The following is a 27,426-nucleotide window of genomic DNA, read 5'->3' on the forward strand; positions in this document are numbered from 1 at the left end:
TGCTCTATCCCCTTTCTGCATTCATAGTAACTTCTTTTTCCAGTGCTGAAGATTAGTTTTAATAATCTTCTGGGAGATTTCTTTTAAAAAGCTTTTTTTCTGAAGCGTAATACATAATAATACATAAAGGCATGCAGCTTTATGAGTTTCCCCAAATAGAACACACTTAACCAGCCCCCAGATTGTGAGAGCCAAATTAATACTTTTACTACTTTCACAATGTTCCCAGACTCATCTTTTAACCATCTTCCTCCTTTCTTGTGCTATTGTCGTGCTATTTTTTAATGCACCAGATACTGTTACGCAAAGTCAATATTTCTATCACAGTTGACAAACTTTGAAGGTCCAGAGAGTAAATATTCTAGGTTTTGCAGGCCATATATGGTCACTGTTGCATATTCTTATTTTTCTAAGCAGCTTTTTAAAGATGTTAAAATCATTCTTAGCTTAAAGGCCTTGATTTGGTCCACAGACCATAATTTCCCAACACCTGACTTGTATTTATAAACATATTTACCCCTCCAGTGTTACTTCTTTATTTCTGCATTTCCAAGTTTCTAAGATCATTTCATACTGCCTGAAAAACTAGTATTTCTTTTAGCATAAGCATGCTACCATGTTTCCTCCATTGTTTTTATTCCGAAACATTTTTATTTCTGAAGGATATTTTAGCTCTGTATGAAAATAGAAGTTAGCAGTTTTTCACAGTGTACATATGAGCCCCCTGCCCCCCACTGCAATAGTCTTTCTTAAAGGGACCTGCCTCTCCGTCAGTTGAGAATATTTAAGACTGTGAACTGGCTTCAACCATATGTCAGATAGTACATTTGTGGCCTATCCATTTATTTCTAGGAACCCCATGATCATTTAGCCATTGCCACCTATATGGTTAAAATTCTCATTACCAGTGCATCCCTTGGACTCTGGTGCGAATTTTACCCAACCCCTCCCATGCCAAGATCCCATGATCTCTACTGAAATTGGGATCTTACTTTCATTATAGAAGTTCTGCATCATCTACAGTCCAGAAAGGGTAGGTACCACACAGTCATCCAAGGATGGTGGTACAATGTATTTCTTAATACCCTGACGGGAGCATCTTTTGGCCTTTGTCTGGCTAAGGGAAAAAAATTGACATAATAATTCATTCTAATATTTACATCTCCTTCTAAATCAGGGGTGTCCAATCTTTTGGCTTCCCTGGGCTACACCAGAAGAATTTTCTTGAGCCACAATAACTGATAGCTATCATTAGTGTTCATGTATTTTATATGTGGCCCAAGTCAGTTCTTCCAGTGTGGCCCAGGGATGCCAAAAGATTGGACACTGGATTCCATCCAGTATGACTTTTCAGATACCTAAGAAGATTTTGCTACATTCATTACAATGGTAGTTTTCCCACAGTGTAATTCTCTGAAATAGGTTCAGAATGCTGCAGAAAGTCACTCTACATTCATTTATACAGTTGCTTTTTCTCCTACAAGAGTATTAAAATGTAAGCATTGCATTGTAAATGAAGGCATTCCAAAATCAGTTTGTATCACTTTGCTTAATTGGAGATTGCTCCAAAATAAACGTTCTCAATGTTGGCTGCACTAAACAAAAACTAGAGGGCAAAGATTTGATGTAGTCAGGGGTTGGCCAAGTTTTTCTGTAAAGGGCTAGATAGTAAATGTTTAGCCTTATGGCAGTATATTAAACTCTTCAGTTGTAGAGGTAAGGAGCCATAGACTATGTAAATGAAACACCTGGCTCATGGGCCGTAGTTTGATGACCTCTGATATAGTTCATGAGGTGCATTGCCAGAAAGTAAACAGTAGGAAGGAGAGTAGATGTGGAGCAGATAATGGGAGAAACCCAGTATACCCTTAAATAAATAAATAATGAGTTTTTCATATCCTAATATTGCTGACAGCATAACTTGATTTTTACCCTGATACAAACCATTACTGCCTGAGAAAACCAAATCAGATATTACATACCCATATGTAATAAGGCATGCTGCTTGTATTTGAATCAGACTGTACACTATTGTAAGATAAATCAGCCTCTCCTAAACAACTCTTATGGAAAGTTGAGAAGCTTCTAAATGTATGTACCAATATGGCATGCCAATGGCAGGTTTGAAGAAATATACTTCCAATAATGTATTTAGAACTCTAGTTCATGTAAATAAGGTGTTTTTGGGCTAAAACTTTTATAAATTTCAGATCTTACAAAACTACTTGTATTTAATAACACCTTCTACAAGTGTGCCCTCAATGCAGCCATTAATGCTAAATTCATTCCTATTCATATTCTCTACTTCTTTCTACAAAATAAAATTGCTTACCTTCCTCATTAAAGCAAACTCACCCTAATAGTGTGAGCTTTGACAGCTGGGCAGCTGATAATGCCAGAACAGTTTTAAATACATGCTTACAAAAGAATGGTTTTACTGTACATGGAACAAAACAGGAAGAGTATCTTGGTAATTTTCTGTGATGTATCTTATTTATACTTATTTTACACTGAATAACAACTGTCTACAGTCAGATTCAAGGATAACTATCAGTTAGCATTACCTTAAATCTAAACTCTGTCTGAAAGTTAAAACCATAAAATACCTAAAAACACTTCTAGTTATGTTTGTATGTTTCAACAAAAAAACACTACTCTTTTTTTTTATGTCAATATTGTAGTTACACTTTTGGAATCACATGCTGTGGGAAAAAAATCAGCAAGTAGAAGGTTTATAAGAAACCAAAAGATTTATTTATAACATTTTCTGAATTCACTTAAAAAACAGAAAGCAATCCCCCTTCCCTCAAAATAGAACCCTTTCTCACAGATTCCATCCAGTATGATTTTTCAGATATCTAAGAAGATTTTGCTACACTCATTACAATGGTAGTTTTCCCACAGTGTAGTTCTCTGATACAGCTTTGAAATATTGCAGAAAGGGCCGGGCGCAGTGGCTCAAGCCTGTAATCCCAGCACTTTGGGAGGCCGAGACGGGCGGATCACAAGGTCAGGAGATCGAGACCATCCTGGCTAATACGGTGAAACCCCGTCTCTACTAAAGAATACAAAAAACTAGCCGGGCGACGAGGCAGGCGCCTGTAGTCCCAGCTACTTGGGAGGCGGAGGCAGGAGAATGGCGTGAACCTGGGAGGCAGAGCTTGCAGTGAGCTGAGATCCGGCCACCGCACTCCAGCCTGGGCGACAGAGCCAGACTCCGTCTCAAAAAAAAAAAAAAAAAAAAAAAGAAATATTGCAGAAAGTTACTCTACATTCATTTATACAGTTGCTTTTTCTCTTACAAGGGTATTAAAATTTAAGTATTGCATTGTAAATGAAGGCATTCCCGAATCACTGTGTTTGTATCACTTCACTTAAACATGAATATCCTGATCTCCAAAGTACATCTTTGTAAAGCTCATCCCTTGTCCATGCATTCCATCCTGGTTGACAGTTGCAGAATGACGGCTAATAATCTCTGGCTTTCTCCAATCTATTGGATATGTAGTCTTTCTTGGTAGGAATTTACACACGTAGAGTAAGGGAATCCTACCAAATGAAGTCTTCTCAGTATTTCCAGATGGAAGAAGAATCTTCTCAACAATATCGATTTCACCTTGTTATTGCAAAAAAAAAAAAAAAAAAAAGTGGTTATTAATGGCTTTTCCACATATTTCTGGTTTTTTTTCCTCCAGGATGTTGAATAAATTGTGGGCCATATTACTTCACATTCATCACTTTCACATAAGGCTTCTTTCCAAGAGTTCTCTGAAGTAAAAGTAAGGCATTATACTTCTTTAAAAAAAATTTCATACATTCGTAGTTTTTCTTTGCAGTGTAAATTCACTGGTGTTCAGTAAGGAATGAGTGGTAATTAAATGAATTTTCATATTCATAGGGGTTGTCAAGAGTGTGTGTTCTCTGATGTTTAGCGAGATTTGAGCTCCAGCTGAAGGATTTGTTGCATACCTTACATACATAGGGTTTCTCTCCAGTATGAGTTCTCTGATGTAGAATGAGGGAAAAGCTCCGGCTGAAGGCTTTATCACATTCAGCACATGCATAGGGTTTCTCTCCAGTATGAATCTTCATATGTTGAATAAGGGATGCATGCCAAGTGAAAACTTTACCACATTCGTCACATTCATAGAGCTTTTCTCCAGCATGAATTCTCTGATGTTTAGTAAGGAATGAGTGACAACGGAAAGCTTTCCTACATTCATTACATTCATATGGAGTTTTGGTTGTATGGATGCTTTGATGTCGAGTAAGGTGTGAGAAACGGCGAAATGCCTTCCCACATTCAATGCATTCATAAGGTTTCTCTCCAGTATGTGTAATCTGGTGGCGAATGAGTTCTGAGCCACTGCTAAATGCTTTCCCACATTTCCTGCATATATATTGTTTCTTTCCTATGTGAATTCTCTGATGTCGAGTGAGGTTGGAGGCACGGCTAAAGGCCTTTCCACACTCAGTACATTCATAAGGTTTCTCCCCAGTGTGCGTTCTCTGGTGTTCAATAAGAAATGAAAGGTAACTGAATGTTTTATTACAATCCTTACACTCATGAGGTTTCTTTCCAGTATGTATCATTTGATGTTTCACAAGGTTTGAAATCTGGCTAAAGGTTTTGCCACATTCCTTACATGCATATGGTTTCTCTCCAGTATGAGTCCTCTGGTGTAACACCAGGGAAAAGCGTCGACCAAAAGTTTTTCCACATTCATGGCATCCATAGGGCCTCTCCACAGTACTGATATTCATATGTTGAGCCAGGGCTTCTTGATGAGAGACTGTTACTTTCCTAATACATCCCTTATTTTCTTGCAGCATCTCTGTATGATCCTTGCATTTCCAGCCTCCTTTAAAACTGGAATACATAGGGCCTTGACTTAGAATTCTTTCCATGATCAAATACTGGGATGAGTCATCATAAATGACATTTTTTGGCGAAAAGTCTTTGATCTCACCACTTGACTCTGAAGCTGAAAGATACCAAAAAAGTGAATGTTCATTTTTCCTATATTGAATAAAATAAGGCCATTTCTCCCTTCTTTAGCAACAGAATGAAGTTTTTAAAAATCATATCAGTAGCAGCTTTCACAGCTGTGACTGAAATCGTGAGTACTATGCCCAGAACTTAAGAAAAGATCAAATAGAGATAGAGATATAGGTAAATAAGAAGAAAGAGTAAATATAAGTAATTGAAAGAGCGGGGAAAATAGAGCAATCAGAAAGATAAGTATTTGTGAAGAATAGGTTGCTAGTCTTCACCACCACCATTTAAACAGTACTTACTGCCAGAATTATCTAAAAATGGCAGTTTCATAATGCTGCTACTAAACACTGCCAAGTGTTCATCAGATTGCACCAAAGACATTAGATTCTGTTCATTTAGTGCCTTTGAGGGAACATCTTACAATAACTTACTCTAAATGAAAAAAAAAGCAGTTTCTCTGAAAACTAGCCTATGATCCTCCAACTCTACCCTCTGAACTATTATGAAGCTCATATTTGATATAATTATGTCTTTTCTGGGACCTATTTGAGGGTGGAAGGTGGGAGGAGGGTAAGGATTAAAAAACCTGACTATCGGGCATTATGCTGATTACTTGGGTGACAAAATTATCTGTACGCCAAACCCCCATGACACACAATTTACTCATGTAACATGAGTAACCTTTAACCTAAAATGAAAGTTGGAAAGAAAAATACGGTGTCTTAATATCAAATGTGTTTGGCAAACATAAGCCGTAATTTTCTCCATGCTAAATTTTAACAATGGACTTTATCATTTTTAAATGGGAACAGAATTTTGAAATAATACGAAATGTCTCCTTAAAAATACATTCATACTCTTGGCCAGGCGCAGTGGTTCACACCTGTAATCTCAGCACTTTGGGAGGCCAAGGCAGGCGGATCACGAGGTCAGGAGATTGAGACCAGCCTGGCTAACACGAGGAAACCCTGTCTCTACTAAGAATACAAAACATTGCTGGGTACGTACGGTGACTCATGCCTGTAATCCCAGTACTTTGGGAGGCTGAGACAGGTGGATCATGAGGTTAGGAGATCAAGACCATCCTGGCTAACACAGTGAAACCCTGTCTCTATGAAAAATACAAGAAAATTAGCTGGGGGTAGTGGCAGGCACCTGTAGTCCCAACTACTCGGGAGGCTGAGGCAGGAGAATGGCATGAACCCAGAAGGCGGAGCTTGCAGTGAGCCAAGATCGCGCCACTGCACTCCAGCCTGGGCGACTGAGTGAGACTCTGTCTCAAAAAAAAAAAACAAAAAAAAAAAAAAAAAAAATTAGCCGGGCATGGTGGCATGCACCTGTAGTCCCAGGTACTCAGGAGGCTGAGGCAGGAGAATCGCTTGAGCCTGGGAGGTAGAGGTTGCGGTGAGCCAAGACTGTGCCACTGCACTCCAGCCTGAGCAACAGAGCGAGACTCCGCCTCAAAAAAAAAATTCGTATCTTTAGGAAACCTACACTTAAGTGTATAGAGGTAAAAGGCCATAATATATAGAACTTATTCTCAAATGTTTCAGAAAAAAAATCATACGTCAAATGATAAGGCAAATGGGTATAAGCAAAGATGAGTGTGGGCATTCTTTGTACTAACAACTTTTACATAAGTTTAAAATTCCCAGTAACATCTAAAAATGTATTTTTCATTTCAGTCAAATGTACATTGACACTTTGGGGAAAATGTTATGTTATCACTCTCATTGTAAGCTTTTAAGGAAAAGTAGAATGTACATTTCTTTGATGAAGTATTTAATTCATATCTCAACAATGGATCAAGATCTGTACCTATACAGTAGGTACACAAGATACATGAAAGATTAAGATAGGGGAGGCAGTGAGACAGCTATTAAAATAATTATGTCAATACAGATTAAACTTTAAATTCCTTTCTTGCCTCTTCTTTAAACCAATTCTGTATCTGCTGAGTACCTAAATAAGAGCCCTGTAGATGTAAACTGAGGAACTGAGGATAGAAATAGGGAAAGAGAACACAGAAGAAAATATTGATATAAGACACAAGAACAAGTTCATTATACTTAGGGTAAAAATTGTATCAAAGACCAGAGATCAGATATAAAAATCCACTGCAGTAGATAAAGGCTTCATCTAGCAATGCTTGAAGGAAATTTGTTGGGAACTGAAATATACCAAGTGAACCTGGACGTTTAATTGTGTCCTGGAGTTTGAGACCAGCCTGAACAACATAATGACAAAGTGAGACCCCTGTCTTTACCAAACAAACAAAAAAAAACTTTTAGGCATGGTAGTGTGCATCTGTACTTCTAGCTGCTTGGCAGAGTAATGTGGAAGGACTGCTTGAACCCAGGGATTCAGGCAACAGAATGTCACCCTGTCTTTAAAAAAAGGGGCGGGGGTTGTTGGACAGGTATGATGTTATCATTAGATATGAAGAATAAGCTCAAGTGTTCTCTTGCATGGTAGGGTGATTAAATAATTATCTTTCAAAATAGAGAAGTTTTTAATGCTCTTGTTACATAGAAATGATACACGTTTGAGATAATGGATTTGCTAATTATATGATCATTATACAATGTATACATGTATTGAAACATCACATTGTACTTCATAAACATGTACAGTGATTGTGTCAATTAAAAAGAAAAAAGAAAAAATGGGGTTAATTCCACAGATTTAGTGTATTATTTGCCATATGATTTCTCACAACGAGAGTAAAAAAACACAAGAAAACAATGTTGAAGATATAAAAGTAGAATGCTAATTACATATCCCTTCACCCACTTCCCTTCCTCAATCACCTAACCTCTTCCCATCTCCTACTATAACCTCCATACTCTTTTTAATAGATGCCAAATGGATTTGAGGAAACTCAGTGCTTATTAAAAGCCTATAGATACAAGGTTTCTTTTTATCATTTTCTTAAAGAAACGGAGTCTCAGCCGGGCGCAGTGGCTCACGCCTGTAATCCCAGCACTTTGGGAGTCCGAGGTGGGCAGATCACTGGCTAACAAGGTGAAAAATGTTTAGTAAAGACGGTGAAACCCCGTCTCTACTAAAAAATACAGAAAGTTAGCTGGGCGTGGTGGTGGGCGGAGCTTGCAGTGAGCCAAGATCACGCCACTGCCCTCCAGCCTGGGGGACAGAGCGAGACTCCGTCTCAGAAAAAAAAAAAACAGAGTCTCGCTCTGTCACCCATACTGGAGTCCAGTGACACAATCTTGGCTCACTGCAGCTGCTGCCTCCCAGGTTCAAGCAATTCTCCTGCCTCAGCCTCCCGAGTAGCTGGGACTACAGGCACACACTGCTACGCCTGGCTAATGGTTTGATTGATTGATTTTTGTATCTTAGTAGAGTCGGGGTTTCACCGTGTTGCCCAGGCTGGTCTCAAACTCCTAAGCTCAGGCAGTCTGCCCGCCTCAGCCTCCCAAAGGGCTAGGATTACAGGCATGAGCCACCACGGTTTCATTCTTGATGTAATAAAGGATTCCTTTGATGAACCAGCAAGTAATATACTCAAAGGAAATTTTTTAGACGTATTCACTCTTTTCTTGGGAAAACGCCCAATATCTTCTGTCGCCAATGTTATTTAAGATCAATACAGGAAGAAGGAAATTATGGAAAATGATGACAGGGAGACTTGCAGTTTCCAATCTGACTTATAAGGATCTTAGAAGTCACTACTCTGTCCTAACAACAAGTGAAAAGTTGAACAAACTAAACTCTTGTAAGATCCCTCAGAGAAGTGCAGTAACAGGGCAAACAACTGCCCCCAAAATGAGACAGGAAGATATGGTGAGTGACAACTCACCAGAAGAGAAACCCACAAGCAGAAACCTCTGCAGGAACCAGTGCTGGGATAGGAGAACTTGCACTGTAATTGATGAATAGCTGGAAGCTCAGTGTGGACAAGTCTGTGGTTCAAAACTCTAGTCTTGGGTGTCCCTGGGGTTCTGTGAGTTTTACCTTCAGGAGCTCTATCCAGTTTTCCGAGTGAATATTGGAGAAAAATTCCCCTGTGTTTTTGGAAGGGCTAAGGTAAAAATAGCCATTTTTTTAAATAGACCAGAGTATTCCATTCTTAACAAGGCCTGCCCTCAGGAGAAAATATTTTACCAGAGCCTAACCTACCCTTGGGAAAGGAAATACCAAACTCTAGCCAGCTCTAGCCTTCCACCAAGGGAAAGGGAAATATCCTACTCCAGCCCCTTCTAGCCATCCTGTCCCATATAAGGTGGGGGGAAAAAAAAGAACTAATAAGTTCTTAGTCCAGAAGCACAGACTTACCATAATTTTAAGATTACAAAATGCTTCTCTTCCCCCAACACTTTACCACTACATTACGAAAACCAGTTTCTTTTACTCAGTACATCATGTCCACCCTTCAACATAAAATTATGAGGTATATTAAATGGCAAAAAAAAAAAAAAAAGTTTGAACAGACTGAATAAGCATCAGAATCTGAGACAAATATGGTAGGGATGTTGGAATTATCAGTCCAGGAATTTAAGAAACTATGATTAATACGCTAACAGTTTTATTGAGAAAAAGTACACAAGATGCAAGACAAGATGGATAATGTAAGAAATGAAAATTTAAAGAAAGAATCAAAAAGAAATACTAGAAATAAGAATTCCTGTAATGAAAATAAAGAATGCTTTCAATGGGCTCATGAGTATTGTGTGTGGATATCTCAATAGAAACGTCCAAAACTGAAAAAGAGATAAAATATTGAGGGAAAAAAAAGGAACAGATTATCCAAGAACTGTGGGACAACTACAAACGGTGTGACATATGCGTGACAGAAACACTAAAAGAGAAGGAAGAATAGAAGCAGTATTTGAGGAAATAATGATGGAGAATTTCCCCAAATTAATGGCATAAACCAAACCACAGATCCAGGAAACACAGAGGACACCAAGCAAGATAAGTGCCCCCTCACCCTCCACACACACACACACACACAAAAAAACCTGCAATTAGGCATATCATATTCCAATTTCAGAAAACCAAATAGAAAGAAGAAAGAAGTAAAAGGAAAAAAAACCTTACCTATAAAGGAACAAGGCTGGGAATTACAGTAGTCCTCTCATCTGTAGTTTTTCATCATTTCAGTTACCTTTGTTCAATATTTAAAAGTATTAAATAGAAAATTCCAGAAATCATTCATGTTTCAACTACACCCTTCTGAGTAGTGTGATGTCTCGCACCATCCTGCTCCATCCCACCCCGGATGTGAATCATCCCTTTGCCTGGCATATGTACGCTGCGAATGCTACCCACCTGTTAGTCACTTAGTTGCTGTCAGATCCCCTGATGCAGTATCGTAGTGCTTGTGTTCAACTGACCCTTATTTTACTTAATCATGGCCCCAAAGCATGAGAGTAGTGATGCTGGCAATTCAGATATGCCAAACAGAAGCTACAAAGTGCTTAATGTGAAAATGTGAAATTTCTTCTCCACTTAATAAGGAAAAACCCTCTCATATGCTGAGGTTGCTAAGATTACAGCAGAATGAGTCTTCTATTCATATGAGGAAGAAAAAAAGCAATTCAGCTAGTTTTGCTGTTGCACCTCAAACTGCAAAAGTTACAACCACAGTGCAGAAGTGCTTAGTTAAGGTGTAAAAGGGCCAGGCAAGGTGGCTCATGCCTGTCGTCCCAGAACTTTGGGAGGCCAAGACAAGGGGATTGCCTATGTGCTTGAGGCCAGAAGTTTGCAACCAGCTGGGCAAGATTTGAGTACCCATCTCTAAAAAAATATTTTTTTAGTTAGCCAAGTGTGGTGGCATGCACCTGTGGTCCCAGCTACCAAGGAGGTTGAGGCGAAAGGATCACTTGAGCCCAGGAGCTTGAGGTTGCAGTGAGCTATGATAACACCACTGCACTCCAGCCTGGGTGACAAAGTGAGACCCTGTCAAAAAGGAAAAAAAAAAAAGGAAGACAGAAAAGGCATTAAATTTTTGGGTGGAAGACATGAACAGAACATATTCTAACCAATGGCAATGAGGTTCAATACTATCTGCAGTTTCAGGCATACATCGGAGGTTTCTGAAAATATCCCCTGAAGATAGGGGAGGACTACCGTACATCAGATCTTCTCAGAAACCATGAAAAATAACAGAGTGGAGTAAAATATTTAAAGTGCTGAGAGGAAAAAAAAAACTCTCCAGCCCACAATTCTGTAGCCTGTGAGATTGTCCTTCAAAAGTGGAGAAATTACTCTCTTACAAAAAATAAAAGTTTTTTTAAGGAATCTGTTGCCAGTAGACCTGCCCTGAAAGAAATGTTGAAAGAAGTTCTTCAGAGAGATGGAAAATGATACAGGTCAGAAACTCAGACCTACATAAAGAAAGGAATAGCATTTAAGAAGAAATAAGTAAAAGTAAAATAAATATTTTATTTTTTTAAAAGACAGGGTCTTGAGTGTCTTGCTGTATTGCCCAGGCTAGAGAACAGTGTTGGGATTATATCTCACCACAGCCTCAAATTCCTGGGCTCAAGCACCTCCCACCTAAGCCTCCCAAAGTACTGAGATTACAACTGTGAGCCACTGCACCCAGCCTTATTTTTCTTATTTTTAATTAACCTCACAGACGGCCGGGCGCGGTGGCTCAAGCCTGTAATCCCAGCACTTTGGGAGGCCGAGAAGATCACTCAGGAGATCGAGACCATCCTGGCTAGCATGGTGAAACCCCGTCTCTACTAAAAATACAAAAAAACTAGCCGGCGAGGTGGCGGGCGCCTGTAGTCCCAGCTACTCGGGAGGCTGAGGCAGAAGAATGGCGTGAACCCGGGAGGCGGAGCTTGCAGTGAGCCGAGATTGCGCCACTGCACTCCAGTCTGGGCGACAGAGCGAGACTCCGCCTCAAAAAAAAAAAAAAAAAAAAAAAAAAAAAAAACCTCACAGACAACAGTTTGTTCAAAATAATAACAATGTATTGGCCGGGCATGGTGGCTCACACCTGTAATCCTAGCACTTTGGGAGGCCAAGGTGGGTGGATTGCCTGACCTCAGGAGTTTGAGACCAGCCTGGAAAACATGGTGAAACCCCATCTGTACTAAAATACAAACAATGGCCAGGCATGGTGGCTCATACCTGTAATCCCAGCACTTTGGAAGGCCCAGGCGGGCAGATCACCTGAGGTCAGGAGTTTGAGACCAGCCTGGCCAACATAATGAAAGCCCACCTCTACTAAAAATACAAAAATTAGGCCATGTGCAGTGGCTCACGCCTATAATCCCAGCACTCTGGGAGGCCCAGGCGGGCAGATGATGAGGTCTAGGAGTTCGAGACCAACCTGGCCAATATGGTGACACCCTGTCTCCTACAAACACAAAAATTACCTGACCGTGGTGGCTCACACCTGTAGTCCCAGCTACTCAGGAGGCTGAGGCAGAAGAATCGCTTGAACCCAGGAGGTGGAGGTTAAGGTGAGCTGAGATGGTGCCACTGCACTCCAGCCTGGGTGACAGAGCGAGACTCTGTCTCAAAACTACATAAATAAATAAAATAAAATAAAATAAAATACAAAAAATTAGCTGGGTGTAGTGGCACACACCTGTAGTCCCAGCTACTCGGGAGGCTGAGGCAGAAGAATGGCGTGAACCCAGAAGGCAGAGGTTGCAGTGAGCTGAGATGGTGCCACTGCACTCCAGCCTGGGTGACAGTGCGAGACTCTGTCTCAAAAATATATAAATAAATAAAATTAAAAAAATACAAAAAATTAGCCGGGCATGGTGGTGCGCACCTGCAGTCCCAGCTACTCGGGAGTCTGAGGCAGAAGAATCGCTTGAACCCAGAAGGTGGAGGTTGCAGTGAGCTGAGATGGTGCCACTGCACTCCAGCCTGGGTGACAGAGCGAGACTTCGTCTCAAAAATAAATTAAAAAAATAAAATACAAAAAATTAACTGGGCGTGGTGGCACGCACCTGTAGTCCCAGCTACTCAGGAGGTGGAGATAGGAGAATCACTTGGACCCGGGAAGCAGAAGTTGCAGTGAGCCAAGATCGTGCCACCGCACTCCAGCCTGGGCAACACAGCGAGACTCGGTCTCCAAAATAATAATAATAATAATAATAATAATGTATTTTATGATTACAGCTTACATATAAGTGAAATGAATGACAACAGTGATACTAAGGACTGGAGGAAATAATGAGAAATATTTTATTATAAGGTACCTGCACTACACATGAAGTGGTATAGTATTATTTGAAAGTAGGGTTGGATTCTTTATAAATGTAGGCTGGATGTGGTGGCTCATGCCTGTAATCCCAGCACTTTGAGAGGCCAGGGCAGGTGGATTACTTACGGTCAGGAGTTTGAGACCAGCCTGGCCAACATGGGAAAACCCTATCTCTACTAAAAATGCAAACCATTAGCCAGGCATGGTAGCACACGTGCCTGTAATCCCAGCTACTCTGGAGGCTGAGGCAGGAGCATCCTTTGAACTCAGGAGGTAGAGGTTGCAGTGAGGAGAGATCATGCCACTTCACTCCAGCCTGGGCGACAGAACAAGACTCCATCTCAAAAAATAAAAAAATGTATATTGCAAACTTTAGGACAACCACAAGAAAAAGAAGTATAATCAATATGCTAAGAGAAGAAGAGAAAATAAAATCATATAAAATGCTTAATAAAAAAACACAAAAGAGGGCCGGGTGCGGAGCCTCGTGCCTGTAATCCCAGCACTTTGGGAGGCCAAGGTGAGCAGATCACCTGAGGTTAGGAGTTCGAGACCAGCCTAGCCAACGTGGTGAAACCCCGTCTCTACTAAAAATACAAAAATTAGCCAAGTGTGGTGTTGGGCACCTGTAATCTCAGCTACACGGGAAGCTGAAGCAGAAGAATTGCCTGAACCCAAGAGGTGGAGGTTGCAGTGAGCCAAGATTGCACCACTGCACTCCAGTCTGGGCTACAGAGTGAGACTCCACCTCAAACACACACACACGAGGTTAGATGTGGTGCCTCATGCCTATAATCCCAGCACACTGGGAGACTGAGGCAAAAGGATCTCTTGAGCCCAGGAATTTGAGACAGCAGTGAGCTATGACTCTATCATTGCAATCTATCCTGGGAAACGGGGAGACCCTGTCTCTAAAAAAAATAAATAACTTTTTTTTTTTTTGAGACAAGAGTCTCGCTCTGTTGCCCAGGCTGGAGTGCAGTGGTGCAATCTCAGCTCACTGCAACCTCCGCCTCCCAGGTTCACGCTATTCTCCTGCCTCAGCCTCCCAAGTAGATGGGACTACAGGCATCTGCCACCACGCCTGGCTAATTTTTTATACTTTTAGTATAGATGGGGTTTCACCATGTTAGAGAGCCAGGATGGTCTCGCTCTCCTGACCTCGTGATCCGCCCGCCTCACCCTCCCATAGTGCCAGGATGACAGGCATGAGCCACCACACCCAGCCACAAAATAAATAAATTTTTAAAAATAAATAAAGGTCAACAGTCTAAATACACTAACTTAAGACACTGTCAGAGTGCAGCACAAAACAAGACCCAACTATATGTTGTGTACAAGAAACCTAGTTTAAATATGAAGATGCATATAGATTTAGAATAAGTGAGTAGAGAAAGGTATACTATACTAACACTTATCAAAAGAAAGCAGGAGTAGCTAAATTAATTTCAGACACAGCAGACTTCAGAGCAAGGAAAATATCAAGGTTAAAGAAGAGCATTGCATAATGATAAAGGGGTCAATACTCCAAGAAAGAATCATAAAAATCCTTAGTGTGCATGTGCCTAACAACAGAGCATCAAAATACATTAGGCAAAGCCTGATAAAACAGTAAGGAGAAACAGATGAAAGTGCTATTATAGTTGGGGACTTCAACACCCCTCTTTCAGAAGTGGACAGATCCAGCAGGCAGAAAATCAGCAAGAACATAGCTGAACTTAATGCCATCAATCAACTGATATCAGTAGACTACTACATGCAACAACAGATTACACATTTGTCTCCAATTCACAAGACATTCACCAAGATTCTTAGTCATAACACACATCTTAACAAATTTCAAAGAATAGAAATCATGTAATGTGTGCTGTCAGACCACAATGGAATGAAACCAGAAATCAATAACAGAAAGATTAAAAAGAAAATCTCAAAACACATGGATACTGAACACTGCATTTCTAAGTAACACGAACAAGAAATCTAAAAAGAAATTTTAAAATATTTTGAACTAAATGAAAATGAAAATACAATTTATTTCAGTGGGATAATCAGTGGGATGCAGTGAAAGCAGTGCTTAAAGAAAAATTTACAGCATTGAATTAATGTATTAGAAAAAAATGTAGATCAATCATCTACATTCTATGTTAGGAAATTTTAAAAAGAGCAAATTAAATTCAAAGGAAGAAGAAGAAGAGAAATAAAAATCAAAGGGCCCAGGTACAGTGGCTCACACCTGTAATCCCAGCACTTTGGGAGGCAGAGGTGGGAAGATCATTTGAGGACAGGAGTTCAAGACCAGACTGGATAACATAGCAAGACTCTGTCTTTACAAATAAAAAATAAAATATTTAGTCAGGAGTGTTGGCATGTGTCTGTACTTATAGCTATTTGGAAGCTAAGGGAGGAGGAAGGCTTGAGCCCAGGAAATTTAGGTTACAGTGAGCTATGATTGTGGCAGTGCTTTCCAGCTTAGGTGACAGAGCAAGATCCTGTCTCAAAAAAAATAGGCTGGGTGCGGTGGCTCACATCTATAATCCCAACACTTTGGGAGGCTGAGGTGGGTGGATTACGGGAGGTCAGGAGTTCGAGACCAGCCTGGCCAACATGGTGAAACCCCATCTCTACTAAAAATACAAAATTAGCTGGGCGTAGTGGCGTGCAACTGGAATCCCAGCTACTCGGGAGGCTGAGGCAGGAGAATCACTTGAACCTGGGAGGCAGAGGTTACAGTGAGCGAGATTGTGCCATTGAACTCCAGCCTGGGCAAAAAGAAACTCTGTCTCAAAAAAAAAAAAAAAAAGCACAAATATTGATGAAATTAAAAATAGGGTATTAATAGAGAAAAGCAACCAAATCAAGCTAGTTCTCTGAAAAGATAATTAAAATCAAGCCTCTAGCTAGGCTAATTAAGAAAAAAAAAGTCACACGTTATTAATATCAGCAATGAAAGGGGGCCTCAGGACAAATTTCATGGATATAAAAAGGATAATAAAGGAATACTATGAATAACTCTATGCCCACAAATTTGATAACATAGATAAAATGGACCAATTCCTTGAAAGACATACATTGCCAAAGCTCACACAATAAGGAGAAAACTATCTGAATAGCAAAGAAATCAAACGAGACTGCGTGCGGTGCCTCACACTTATAATCCCAGCACTTTAGGAGGCCAAGGTGGGCAGAATTGCTTGAACCTAGGAATTCAAGACTAGCCTGGGCAACATGGTGAAACCCCGTTTCTGCAAAAAATGCACAATGAGCTGGGCATGGTAGAGTGTGCCTGTAGTCCCAGCTATTTGGGAGGCTGAGGTGGGAGGATCACCTGGGCCCAGGGAAGTTGAGGCTGCAGTGAGCCATGATTGCACCACTGCACTCCAGCCTGGACAACAGAGTATGAGACGCTGTCTCAAAAAAAAAAAAAATTCAAATGAATAATTAATAACTTTCAAAAACAAAAGCATCAGGGTTCACTGGTAAGTTCTACCAAACATTTAAGGAAGAAATTATACCAATCCCCAGATGATAGAAGCAGAGGGAATAATCCTCACTCATTCTATAAGGCCAGCACTGCCCTAATATCAAAACCAAAGGAATTATAAGAAAATAAAAATGACAGACCAGTATCTCTCATGAACATAAATGTAAAAACTCTCAACAAAATATTAGTCAATTTAATCCAACAATGTATAAAGGGAATTATACTCCATGACCAAGTGGAATTTATCCCAGGTATACAGGGCTGGTTCAACATTTGAAAATCAATTAATGTAAAATGTAATCCATTACGTCAACAAGCTAAAGAAGTAAAATTACATAATATCAATAGAAGCAATAAAAGCGTCAGCAAAATCCAACAACCAACCATGATAAAAAAATAAAATCACGGCCGGGCGCGGTGGCTCAAGCCTGTAATCCCAGCACTTTGGGAGGCCGAGGCGGGCGGATCACGAGGTCAGGAGATCGAGACCATCCCGGCTAACCTGGTGAAACCCCGTCTCTACTAAAAAATACAAAAAACTAGCCGGGCGAGGTGGCGGGCGCCTGTAGTCCCAGCTACTCGGGAGGCTGAGGCAGGAGAATGGCGTAAACCCGGGAGACGGAGCTTGCAGTGAGCTGAGATCCGGCCACTGCACTCCAGCCTGGGCGACAGAGCGAGACTCCGTCTCAAAAAAAAAAATAAATAAATAAAATAAAATCACATGATAATATCAATCATTCATTGCTGATGGGAATGCAAAATGGTACTATCACTTTGGAAGATATTTTGGCAGTTTCTTACAAAACTAAATATATTCTTACCATAGGACCCAGCAGTCACACTCCTTGGTATTTACCCAAATGAAATGAAAACTTATGCCTATACAAAAACCTGCACACAGAAGTGCTTTATTCAAAATTGTCAAAACTTTGGAAGCAACCACGATGTCCTTAAGTAGGTGAACAGATAAGTCAACTGCAGTACATGCAGACAGTGGAATATTATTCAGTGCTAAAAAGAAATGAACTATCAAGCCATGAAAAGACACGCAAGTTACCAAAATCCATATTACTATGCATTATTATGTGAAATAAGCCATTTTGAAAAGGTTAATTCCAACTCTGCGACATTCTGGAAAAGGCAAAACTATGGAGACAGTAACAAAAATCAGTGGATGCCAAGGGTTAGGAATGGATGATTAGGCAGAACACAGAGAATTTTTAGTGCAGTGAAACTATTCTATATACTACAATGGTATCTGCAGGAAAAAAATCTAGAAAGATTTAGAGCCTTCCTTCCTTCCTCCCTTCCTCCTTCCCTTCTTCCTTCCTTTTTCTTTTTCTTTTTTTCTTTTTTTTTTTTAGACAGAGTCTTGCTGTCGCCCAGGCTGGAGTGCAATGGCATGATCTCGACTTACTGCAACCTCTGCCTCCCAGGTTCCAGCGATTCTTCCGCCTCAGCCTCCCGAGTAGCTGGGATTACAAGCGCACACCACCACACCCTGCTCATTTTTGTATTTTTAGTAGAGACGGGTTTCACCATGTTGGCCAAGCTGGTCTTGAACTCCTGACCTCAGGTGATCTGCCCACCTTGGCCTCCCAAAGTGCTGGGATTACAGGCGTGAGCCACCGCACCCAGCCATATTTTTATTTCTATAATAAAGATAAAGAGATATAAATATATAAATTCACTAGCATTCTTATAGAAAAGCAATATAGAAAAGAAACAGGAAAGTTGCTTAAGAATAAACAACAACAGGCCGGGCGCGGTGGCTCAAGCCTGTAATCCCAGCACTTTGGGAGGCCGAGACGGGCGGATCACGAGGTCAGGAGATCGAGACCATCCTGGCTAACACGGTGAAACCCCGTCTCTACTAAAATATACAAAAAATTAGCCGGGCGAGATGGCGGGCGCCTGTAGTCCCAGCTACTCGGGAGGCTGAGGCGAGAGAATGGCGTAAACCCGGGAGGCGGAGCTTGCAGTGAGCTGAGATCCGGCCACGGCACTCCAGCCTGGGCGACAGAGCGAGACTCCGTCTCAAAAAAAAAAAAAAAAAAAAAAAAAAAAAAAAAAAAAAAAAGAATAAACAACAACAGAATGCAATGATTTTACAAAGAAAATTCAAAATTTTAAGAAGCTGTGCAGGTCATTTGTTAGAAATGCAAATTCTGGCTGGTCGGAATGCAGTGGAGTTTACAAGTCATTGATCACAACTAGTTATAGATTGCTTTGTTTCTCCTCCACTCCCATTTCTTTTTTTTTTTTTTTTGACTAGCCAAAAAAAGAAAGAAATGCAAATTATTTGGTTCCACCCCAAACCTACCAATTTAGAATTTCCAGGGTGGGGCTTAGGAATATGCATTTGAAACCTCTTGAATATGATACTCAATTGCCTACTGGATTTATATATTCATATCCCACAGAGACCCAAAACTCAAGTCTCAATATAATCTTCTCCTCCCCTACAAACTTGCTGATCCTTTTTTTTACTAAGGAAACAATCATACCACCAAAAAGACTAATGTCAACCACAACTTCTCAGTCTTCTTCATGTCTGCCATCTAGCCAACTGCCAGGTCTTTTTGAGTCTACTTCTTCACTTTATTTCCAATCTGTCTACCTCCCTCAGCTCCCTGGATACCTACATAGTTCAGGTAATGATTAGATCTACACTAGGTTGCAGCAACAACTCTTAAATGGTAGCCCTGTTTACTTAAAATAATTCAGAGAAAAAAAGGGGCAGGAGTAAGACAAATACAATAAAATGTTAATCATTAAATCTATAACTAGGGCTGTATAGGTTTGAGCAAAGAGAAAAATGAAAGAGAATTGAGAACCTAGAAACATACAAACACAAAAACTGACATTTAACTAATTTCAAAACAGTGAGGAAAAGGGTTGATGTATCAATAAATGGTACTGTGATAACTGGATCTCCATACAGAAGATAGCAAAGTTGACTACTAACTCACATGACAAAATAAAGTGAATAATGGATCTAAATGTGAATGGCAAAACAAGTAGGCTTATTAAAAAGAAAATATAGGAAGATGTCTTCATCATAATCCCTTAGTAGGGAAATATTTCTTAAACAGGCTAAAAAAATACTAAATATAAAGGAAAAGATTGATACATCTGACTACACTAAAATTAAGAATTTCTGTTCATCAAAATAAGCTATGAAGGTAAAACAAGCCACATGTGAAAGATTTTTAAGTACATATAATTAGCAAAGGATTTCTATCTAAAATATGTAACTTCTACAAATCAATAAAAATCCAATAGATAAATAAGCAAAAATCTTCAAGATGTACTTCGCAGATGGGGATACCGACACGTTCAATAAACATGTGAAAAGGTGCTCAACTTCATTAACAGCCTAACAAATGCAAGTTTAAACCATGAGCTACCACTGCACACCCTTCTGATAGGTGAAAATTATGATGCCCAACAGGCATTCACTTATTGTATTTGTGGGAATATAAATCAGTCAAGGGTCTTAGGAAAACATTTTGGCATTATCTAATGACTTAAAAAGGTGCATTATCCTCCAACTTGGCAATTCCAGTCCTATATATAAACCACAGAGAAACGTGCCAATATGTATCAGGATACAAGAACAGTAATAACATTGCTTGCAGTATCTCTAAATGTGCAAAAAACTTAAGAAGCCCTCAATAGTAGAAAGAATAAATTGTGGTATACTTACTTGTACAATGAAAAAAACTATTAAGAGCAATTACGTTAAAATATTTTTTAACTTTTAAAAAAATAGGGTCTTGCTCTGTTGCCCAGGCTGGAGTGCAGTGGCACAATCACAGTTCACTGCAGCCTGAAACTCCTAGGCTCAAGTGGTTCTCTTGCCTCAGCCTCTCAAGTAGCTAGGACTATGGGCACATGCCACCATACCTAACTAGCTTTTAAAATGTTTTTGTAGAGACAGGGTCTCTCTAGGTTGCCCAGGCTTGTCTTAAACTCCTGGCCTCAAGTGATTCCCCCAACTCAGTCTCCCAAAGTATTGGAATTATAGGCATGAGTCACCATGCACAGCTAAAAACATTTTTAAAATTTGGCGAAGCAAATCAATAAATACATTATAAATCTTTCTATATAAAGTTCACAAACACACAAACCTAAACTATAGTGAACACAAATGCCAACAGCTGATGAAACTATAAAGAAAACCAAGGAAGCTACTTTACCATAAAAGCAAAGAGATGATTAGCTTTATTGGAGGATGAGGATGAGCACACGGAAGGCTTGCAAGGAACCTAGCAGTGTTGTGTTTATTGACCTTGGTCACATGGGTGTTTGCCTTACAGTAATTTATTAAGTGTACATGTATGTTCATGCATTACTTCTGTCTGTGTGTGATATTTCACAATGAAAAGAATTTTCAAAATAAGATACTGGAAGGCACACATAAAAACTTCAAGAACTGTGTTAAAGTAGTAGAATCAGGCTGGGCGCAGTGGCTCACGCCTGTAATCCCAGCACTTTGGGAAGCCTAGGCGGGCGGATCACAAGGTCAGGAGTTTGAGACCAGCCTGGCCAACATGGTGAAACCCCATCTCTACTAAAAATACAAAAATTAGCCAGGCAAGGTGGCAGGCGCCTGCAATCCCAGTTACTCGGGAGGCTGAGGCAGGAGAATCACTTGAACCCGGAGCGCGGAGGTTGCAGTGAGCTGAGATCGTGCCATCACACTCCAGCATGCGGGACAAGAGTGAGACTTTGTCTCAAAAAAAAAAAAAAAAAGTAGTAGAATTAGAGGCAACTTCCATGTTTTCCTTTTTCCTCACTTCCTTTGTACATACTTTTATCGGTTTTGTTATTTTTTAATTCAAAAAGGATATTTTCCCTCATTTGCTCCCACTAAACGAAGTTTCCCTGCACCTGTTCCACCTCACGGCTTCAGCCCACATTAGTACCTCCTTTGCAAATCCTTCTGGACATTCTCCTAAGGGACTCTGCAGCATTTCATATTAACAACCACTACTCTCCTTAAAGCAACAGCTCAGTTTTCGTGGCACCTGTTTCATCAGTCCTAGGCTGCTGCCTCCTAAAATGTATGCATTCCTCCTTTTCTCTCTAAAAATCAGCATACCTCCATTAAACATTTGCTGTAGAATCAACTATAGAACTTACAGAATTTACAAAATTCAGAACTTACAGAATTCATCACCTTTTCTCCAAAAATGACCCTTTTCTGTCTTTTGTTTCTCTACTACAATCTGTATCCAAATTATCCAAGCCTAAAATGCCAATTGGAAATTCCTTTTTTTGCTGCTGAACTGCTAATTTGAGGATATCTAATGCAAGTTATTTAGACACATCACTAGGCCATGAATTCCTTGATAGTTATTACACTTTTGTACACCCTCTAGTCTCTGTAGCATTTAATAGAGTCTTGAAAAAGATTAACAAGATTAAAATTTCTGTAAATATTAAGAGTGTATGTGAAGGAATAAATATCAATTAATCAAAGAGTAATGAGCTAATCCTTTCAAGGTGATTAAATAGAACAGCAATATACGTACTTTTTAATTTTTCTTTCTCAGGTTGGATTTAGGCAATAGAAATATATGTCCATTTGAAGAAAGAAAGGGAGGAAAAAACAAAAAGAAATGAAATTCAGAGACCAGATAGAACGAACAACGAAAACAAAAAAGATACCTGTGAGAAAGCAGAGGAAGTATAAAGTGAGAACTGGTTGAGTAGGTTAGCTGTTATGTAATATACAAAAAACAAAGAGAACTGGGTATGAAGTAGTCCTTTACAGAGTTGTAAGTGAAACTTCAGTCTTTATATCTCTGGTATTTTTTTTTTTTTTTTTGAGACGGAGTCTTGCTCTGTCACCCAGGCTGGAGTCAGTGGTGCGATCTCAGCTCACTGCAAGCTCCGTCTCCTGGGTTCACACCGTTCTCCTGCCTCAGCCTCCCAAGTAGCTGGGACTACAGGCACCCGCCACCACACCCGGCTAATTTTTTTGTATTTTTAGTAGAGACAGGGTTTCACCGTGTTAGCCAGGATGGTCTCGATCTCCTGACCTCGTGATCCACCCGCCCTGGCCTCCCAAAGTGCTGGGATTACAGGCGTGAGCTACCGCGCCCAGCCTATCTCTGGTATCTTTAAGGGAAAATTTTCCAATCAACATACTAAAAAGTATTCCTTTCTCATTGACTAATTGAGTGGTTTTAAAAAATTTCCCCATCAGCTTCCAACTCACTCACCTGAAAACAGATCTCTTTTCACATTCCTTTTCCCCAGCCAGGGTTCTTTCCCTTGCTCCAATAAGGAAACCACATCTGGCTTAGAAATGGAAAGACCTGCTTGCAGGAAATGAAATAAATTCAAAATCAGTCGTTGAATCCTAAGAAGGGCCACAAAAGAAATGTCAGATATAAGTTTTTAAAATGTCTAAAAATAAGGTCCACTTATGTCCCCATCTTAAAACTAATTTTAAGAAACCCCATACCTATCTTGGGAATATTCAGCTAGATAATTGTAACAGCCACCCTAAAGGTCAAATTTTGACTTGAGGGAGATGAAGAGGAATACTTACCCAGTGAGACCAGATGGCCATAGTTCTCCAACATTACACGTCGGTACAAATCTCTTTGAGCAGGCTGAAGCCATTTCCATTCCTCCTGGGAGAAGTCTATGGCCACATCTCTGAATGTCACTGACCCCTGAAATGACATACAGATATCTGCATGACCAGCACCCATGCTCCCAAACTCCCTTATCAAAGTATACAATGAGTCTCACTGTGGAGGTTAGGCAATGTATCTAAGTAGCAACAATGGGAGTTTTCAGAATTCTGAGTAATTATATAATGAAGAGCCTAGCTTTTGTGTTTTGTTGCATAACTGGAGAAAAGGAGAAAAAACATAAATTATCTGTCCTGAGATAATTTACAGTTTTGTTCAAAATAAAAGATTATACATATGAACAATATGGATTTTTGGCATTGGTTGTAAAAATTCTTCAGATTTTACAGTATTCCTTTATGTTAATAATGTATACTTTCCTTAATACCAGCCTATTTTAATATAATTCAGCCAGAATTTCTTCAGGGTAATAATTGGCTATAGCAGACAATAGCAGCACCCTTCAAACAGGGCATACATTCTCAAGTTTGTTCCAGTCACCCCTAATCCTAAAGAAATACCTGTGAAACTTAGTGGTAATTTTGGCAATGTCACAGAACAAGGAGGACAGACAGTAAAGAATCTTGATTCTGCAAGAAGAGAATGTAACACCTCCCAGGGCAGAACCTAAAGCACTTTCCCTCGAAGTTAGGGAGAATAATATAGAAGCCCTTGCTTTGCAGCCTGGTTTTGCACCACTTGAGTGATCCACATAGATCTATAAGGCATGAACGGGAATTTAAAAGGTCTTAAACTAGTAGTAGCCCCAGATGGATGGCAGTTATATTTCACAGTTTTGAAGTTTAATAAAAAAGTGGTTAAAGACTGTTGACTGATAAAGCAGCTGTCTACTACACAGCAAGATCTGCAGCAGAGGTAGAAATTGGATTCCCCGGCCGGGCGCGGTGGCTCAAGCCTGTAATCCCAGCACTTTGGGAGGCCGAGACGGGCGGATCACGAGGTCAGGAGATCGAGACCATCCTGGCTAACACGGTGAAACCCCGTCTCTACTAAAAAAATACAAAAAATTAGCCGGGCGAGATGGCGGGCGCCTGTAGTCCCAGCTACTCGGGAGGCTGAGGCGAGAGAATGGCGTAAACCGGGAGGCGAAGCTTGCAGTGAGCTGAGATCCGGCCACTGCACTCCAGCCTGGGCGACAGAGCGAGACTCCGTCTCAAAAAAAAAAAAAAAAAGAAATTGGATTCCCCAGCAAAACTCAGAAAGCCTCTGAATTTGGAGAGAAGTATGACAAAAAGTAGGACAAAGAAGTGGAAATGAAAATGAGGGACTCATTTTGAATAGTTGACCCTGTTATCCCCACTGCTGTGAAGCACAATTACCATACAAACCCTTAGCCCCAATCAAAATAAAAATGTGTTCCTTATGCCATGTCAGAAAAATGGGCTCTATGGGTTCAGAGATTTTGTTTTGGTCACTACTGCATCCTCAAGACATAGAATGAGTTGAGCATTAGAATTACTTGGAAGGACTGTTAGACTGCTGGGCTAAATTCCCAGTTTCTGATTCAGAAGGTCTGGGGTAGGACTCAAGAATATTCATTTCTAACAAGTTCTCAGATGATGCTGATACTGCTGGTCCAAGGATGGAACCACTGAAAGTAGAGGTTCAGTAAAAACATATTCAATAAATGAATGACGGGGCGCTGGAGTAACGCAAAGCACTCCTCCTTCTAATACTGTGGGAAAGAAGAGGCAGTGTAACAGCTGGCATCCTACCCTCTCACCCTAAAACATACCAGCCAGGTCAGAAATCCCGCCCACATCTGAATAGCTTCCTGTCACTCTCTTCATGTATACTTAAGTATAAGCACCTGAAAAGGAGGAACAGAGGACAGGGTCCTGGGGTTCCGCCAGGCAGGTGGTTGTAGGAGAAAGCCACGTCCCAAGTCCTGAAAAACACGGCTGCACTTCACAAAGAAAATAGGAGACAGGCTCAATGGGTTGGCTCACTTGAGGCCAAGAGTTTGAGGTTACAGGATGCTATCTATGATCGCCCCACTGCACTCCAGCCTGGGCGACAGGAGGAGACCTTGTCTGTCTCAAAAAAAAAAAAAAACATATATATATATAAATATAGATATCAATATATATCATCAGCTTACCTGAGACATAGCTCACAGAAGGGACCGAGGAGATCAGAAAAGTGTACAATGGCAGACCTGGCAGAGAAGGAGCCCTGAGCGAACGGGCCAGCTAGGCCGCGCCCAAGTCACTAGATCCCGCACTGGGGATTCCCGTGGCCCCCGCTCCGCGCCTCCCACGTAGAGAGCGGGCCCCGAGAGAAGGCGCTTGGACCACTGGCGCCGGCTTTCTCTTCCTGCCGGCGCGCCTCCCCAGAACCCGGTCACCTAACAGTGGCCACAGGACGGCGCGTTTCCGTTGTGCTTTCGGCCAGGTGGGTGCAGGGTTCCGGGGCTCCGGACCGAGTCACTGCCCGGGGCCATGCGGCGCAGACCCGGGGGCCTCCTTTCCTTGCCTACAGTCAACACAGGCCAGACGCTCGGCGCCGCCCCCGAGGGCCCCACCGCGGGCGTCACAGGAATGCGTCTTCAGAAGCCTCGCGGACGTCACCCCACCAGGCCGCCTGCCTCGAGAAACTACAATTCCCAGAAACCTATGCGGCCCTGCGCGCAAGGGTATAGGGTTTGCGTTCCTACTGGATCTCCCAGAGCGCCGCGCTCCCGCGCGAGGAGACAAAGAACGAGGGCCTGGGACAACTACAATTCCCAGAAGGCACCGCGGCCCCGCGCTCCAGCGCATAGGGCTCTCCTCCCACCCCAGAGCCTAGAAACAAAGAACTCGGGGACCTAGCCAACCACACTTCCCAGAAACAACCGCAGCCCCCCGCTGGAGACTACACAGGGCTTTCCGTTCCTATAACTCCCCGCGTGCCTCTCGGCCACACGCACAACCAGCCGAGAAACGAAGAACGCGGGACTCACGGAACCACGCTTCCCAGAAACAACTGCGACCACGCGCGAGAGAGCAAACGACTTTCCCAGCCCCACTACAACTCCCAGGGTGCCTTGAAGCCACGCGCACATCACCGAAAGACAAAGAACACGAGCTTCAGGCAACTACACTTCCCAGAACCTCCTGCGACCCTGCGCAAAAGAGCGGAGAACTGTCTTCCCCTACTACCACTCCCAGAGTGCATGGCGGCGACGCCCAAAGTCGGAAGACTATCTAGGGCTTTAGCGACTATATTCCCCCAAACTCCTGCGGCCCACGAGAGAGGATATAGGGTTTTCCTCCCGTACTACGACTCCCACAGTGACTCGCTGACGTGCGTACACCGCCCAGAGACAAGGAACTGGAGACTCAGGCGAACTACACTTCCCAGAACCCACCGCGGCCCAACAAGCGCCCAAGATCGCCGCTGTTAAATAACTAGGATACTTAAAGACTGTGGAGTCAGTACTTCAGTCCAAGACCTTTTGTTACTGGAAAGGGGTCTGGATCTCAGACTCTAAGAGAGGGTTCTTGGATCTCGCGCAAGAAAGAATTCGAGGCGAATCCATAAAGTAAAAGCAAGTTTATTAGGCAAGTAAAGGAATGAAGAATGGCTAATCCATAGGCAGGGCAGCCCCGAGGGTGCTGGTTGCGCATTTTTGTGGTTATTTCTTGATTATATGCTAAACAAGGGGTGGATTATTCCTGCCTCGTCTTCCTGATGTTGCCATGGCCACTGGTGGGCAGTGAGGACAATCAGAGGTTGCTCTCATCACACATCTTGGTTTTGGTAGGTTTAGTCGGCTTGTTTACTGCAACCTGTTTTATCAGCCAGGTCTTTATGACACGTATTTTGTGCCAACCTCATATCTCATCCTGTGACTAAGAATGCCTTAACCTCCAGGGAATGCAGCCCAGCAGGTCTCAGCCTTATTTCACCCAACTCTGTCTACCCCTACTCAAGATAGAGTTGCCCTGGTTCAACCACCTCTGACAGTGGAAGTTGTAGCAGTGAGAACAGCCAGAAGTCACTCTCATTGCCATCTTGGTTTTGGTGAGTTTTAGCCGGCTTCCTTACTGTAAACTTTTATCAGCAAGGTCTTTATGACCTGTATCTCATGCTG

At 41.4% G+C, this 27,426-nt stretch overlaps 1 protein-coding gene across 5 annotated transcripts; it reads right to left on the bottom strand.

Annotated features, from left to right (window-relative positions):
- Positions 1-3,253: 3,253 nt before the first annotated feature.
- Positions 3,254-26,182, bottom strand: ZNF140 (zinc finger protein 140). 5 transcript variants are annotated; one of them, XM_033219966.1, is made up of 5 exons: positions 25,453-26,182; positions 25,162-25,239; positions 23,243-23,369; positions 22,911-23,006; positions 3,254-4,985 (listed from the first exon to the last, which is right to left on the bottom strand). In XM_033219966.1, exons 1-5 carry the CDS (start codon positions 25,459-25,461, stop codon positions 3,844-3,846), a joined length of 1,452 nt encoding a protein of 483 aa, XP_033075857.1. In that variant the 5' UTR covers positions 25,462-26,182; the 3' UTR covers positions 3,254-3,843. The 5 variants fall into 5 exon arrangements, with proteins under 5 accessions (XP_033075857.1, XP_033075856.1, XP_033075860.1 ...); XM_033219965.1 differs by having other exon boundaries at positions 22,911-23,009; XM_033219969.1 differs by lacking the exon at positions 25,162-25,239.
- Positions 26,183-27,426: the final 1,244 nt, after the last annotated feature.

Source organism: Trachypithecus francoisi, unplaced genomic scaffold, assembly GCF_009764315.1.
Source record: "Trachypithecus francoisi isolate TF-2019V2 unplaced genomic scaffold, Tfra_2.0 Lachesis_group11, whole genome shotgun sequence".
Classification (NCBI taxonomy): Eukaryota; Metazoa; Chordata; class Mammalia; order Primates; family Cercopithecidae; genus Trachypithecus; species Trachypithecus francoisi.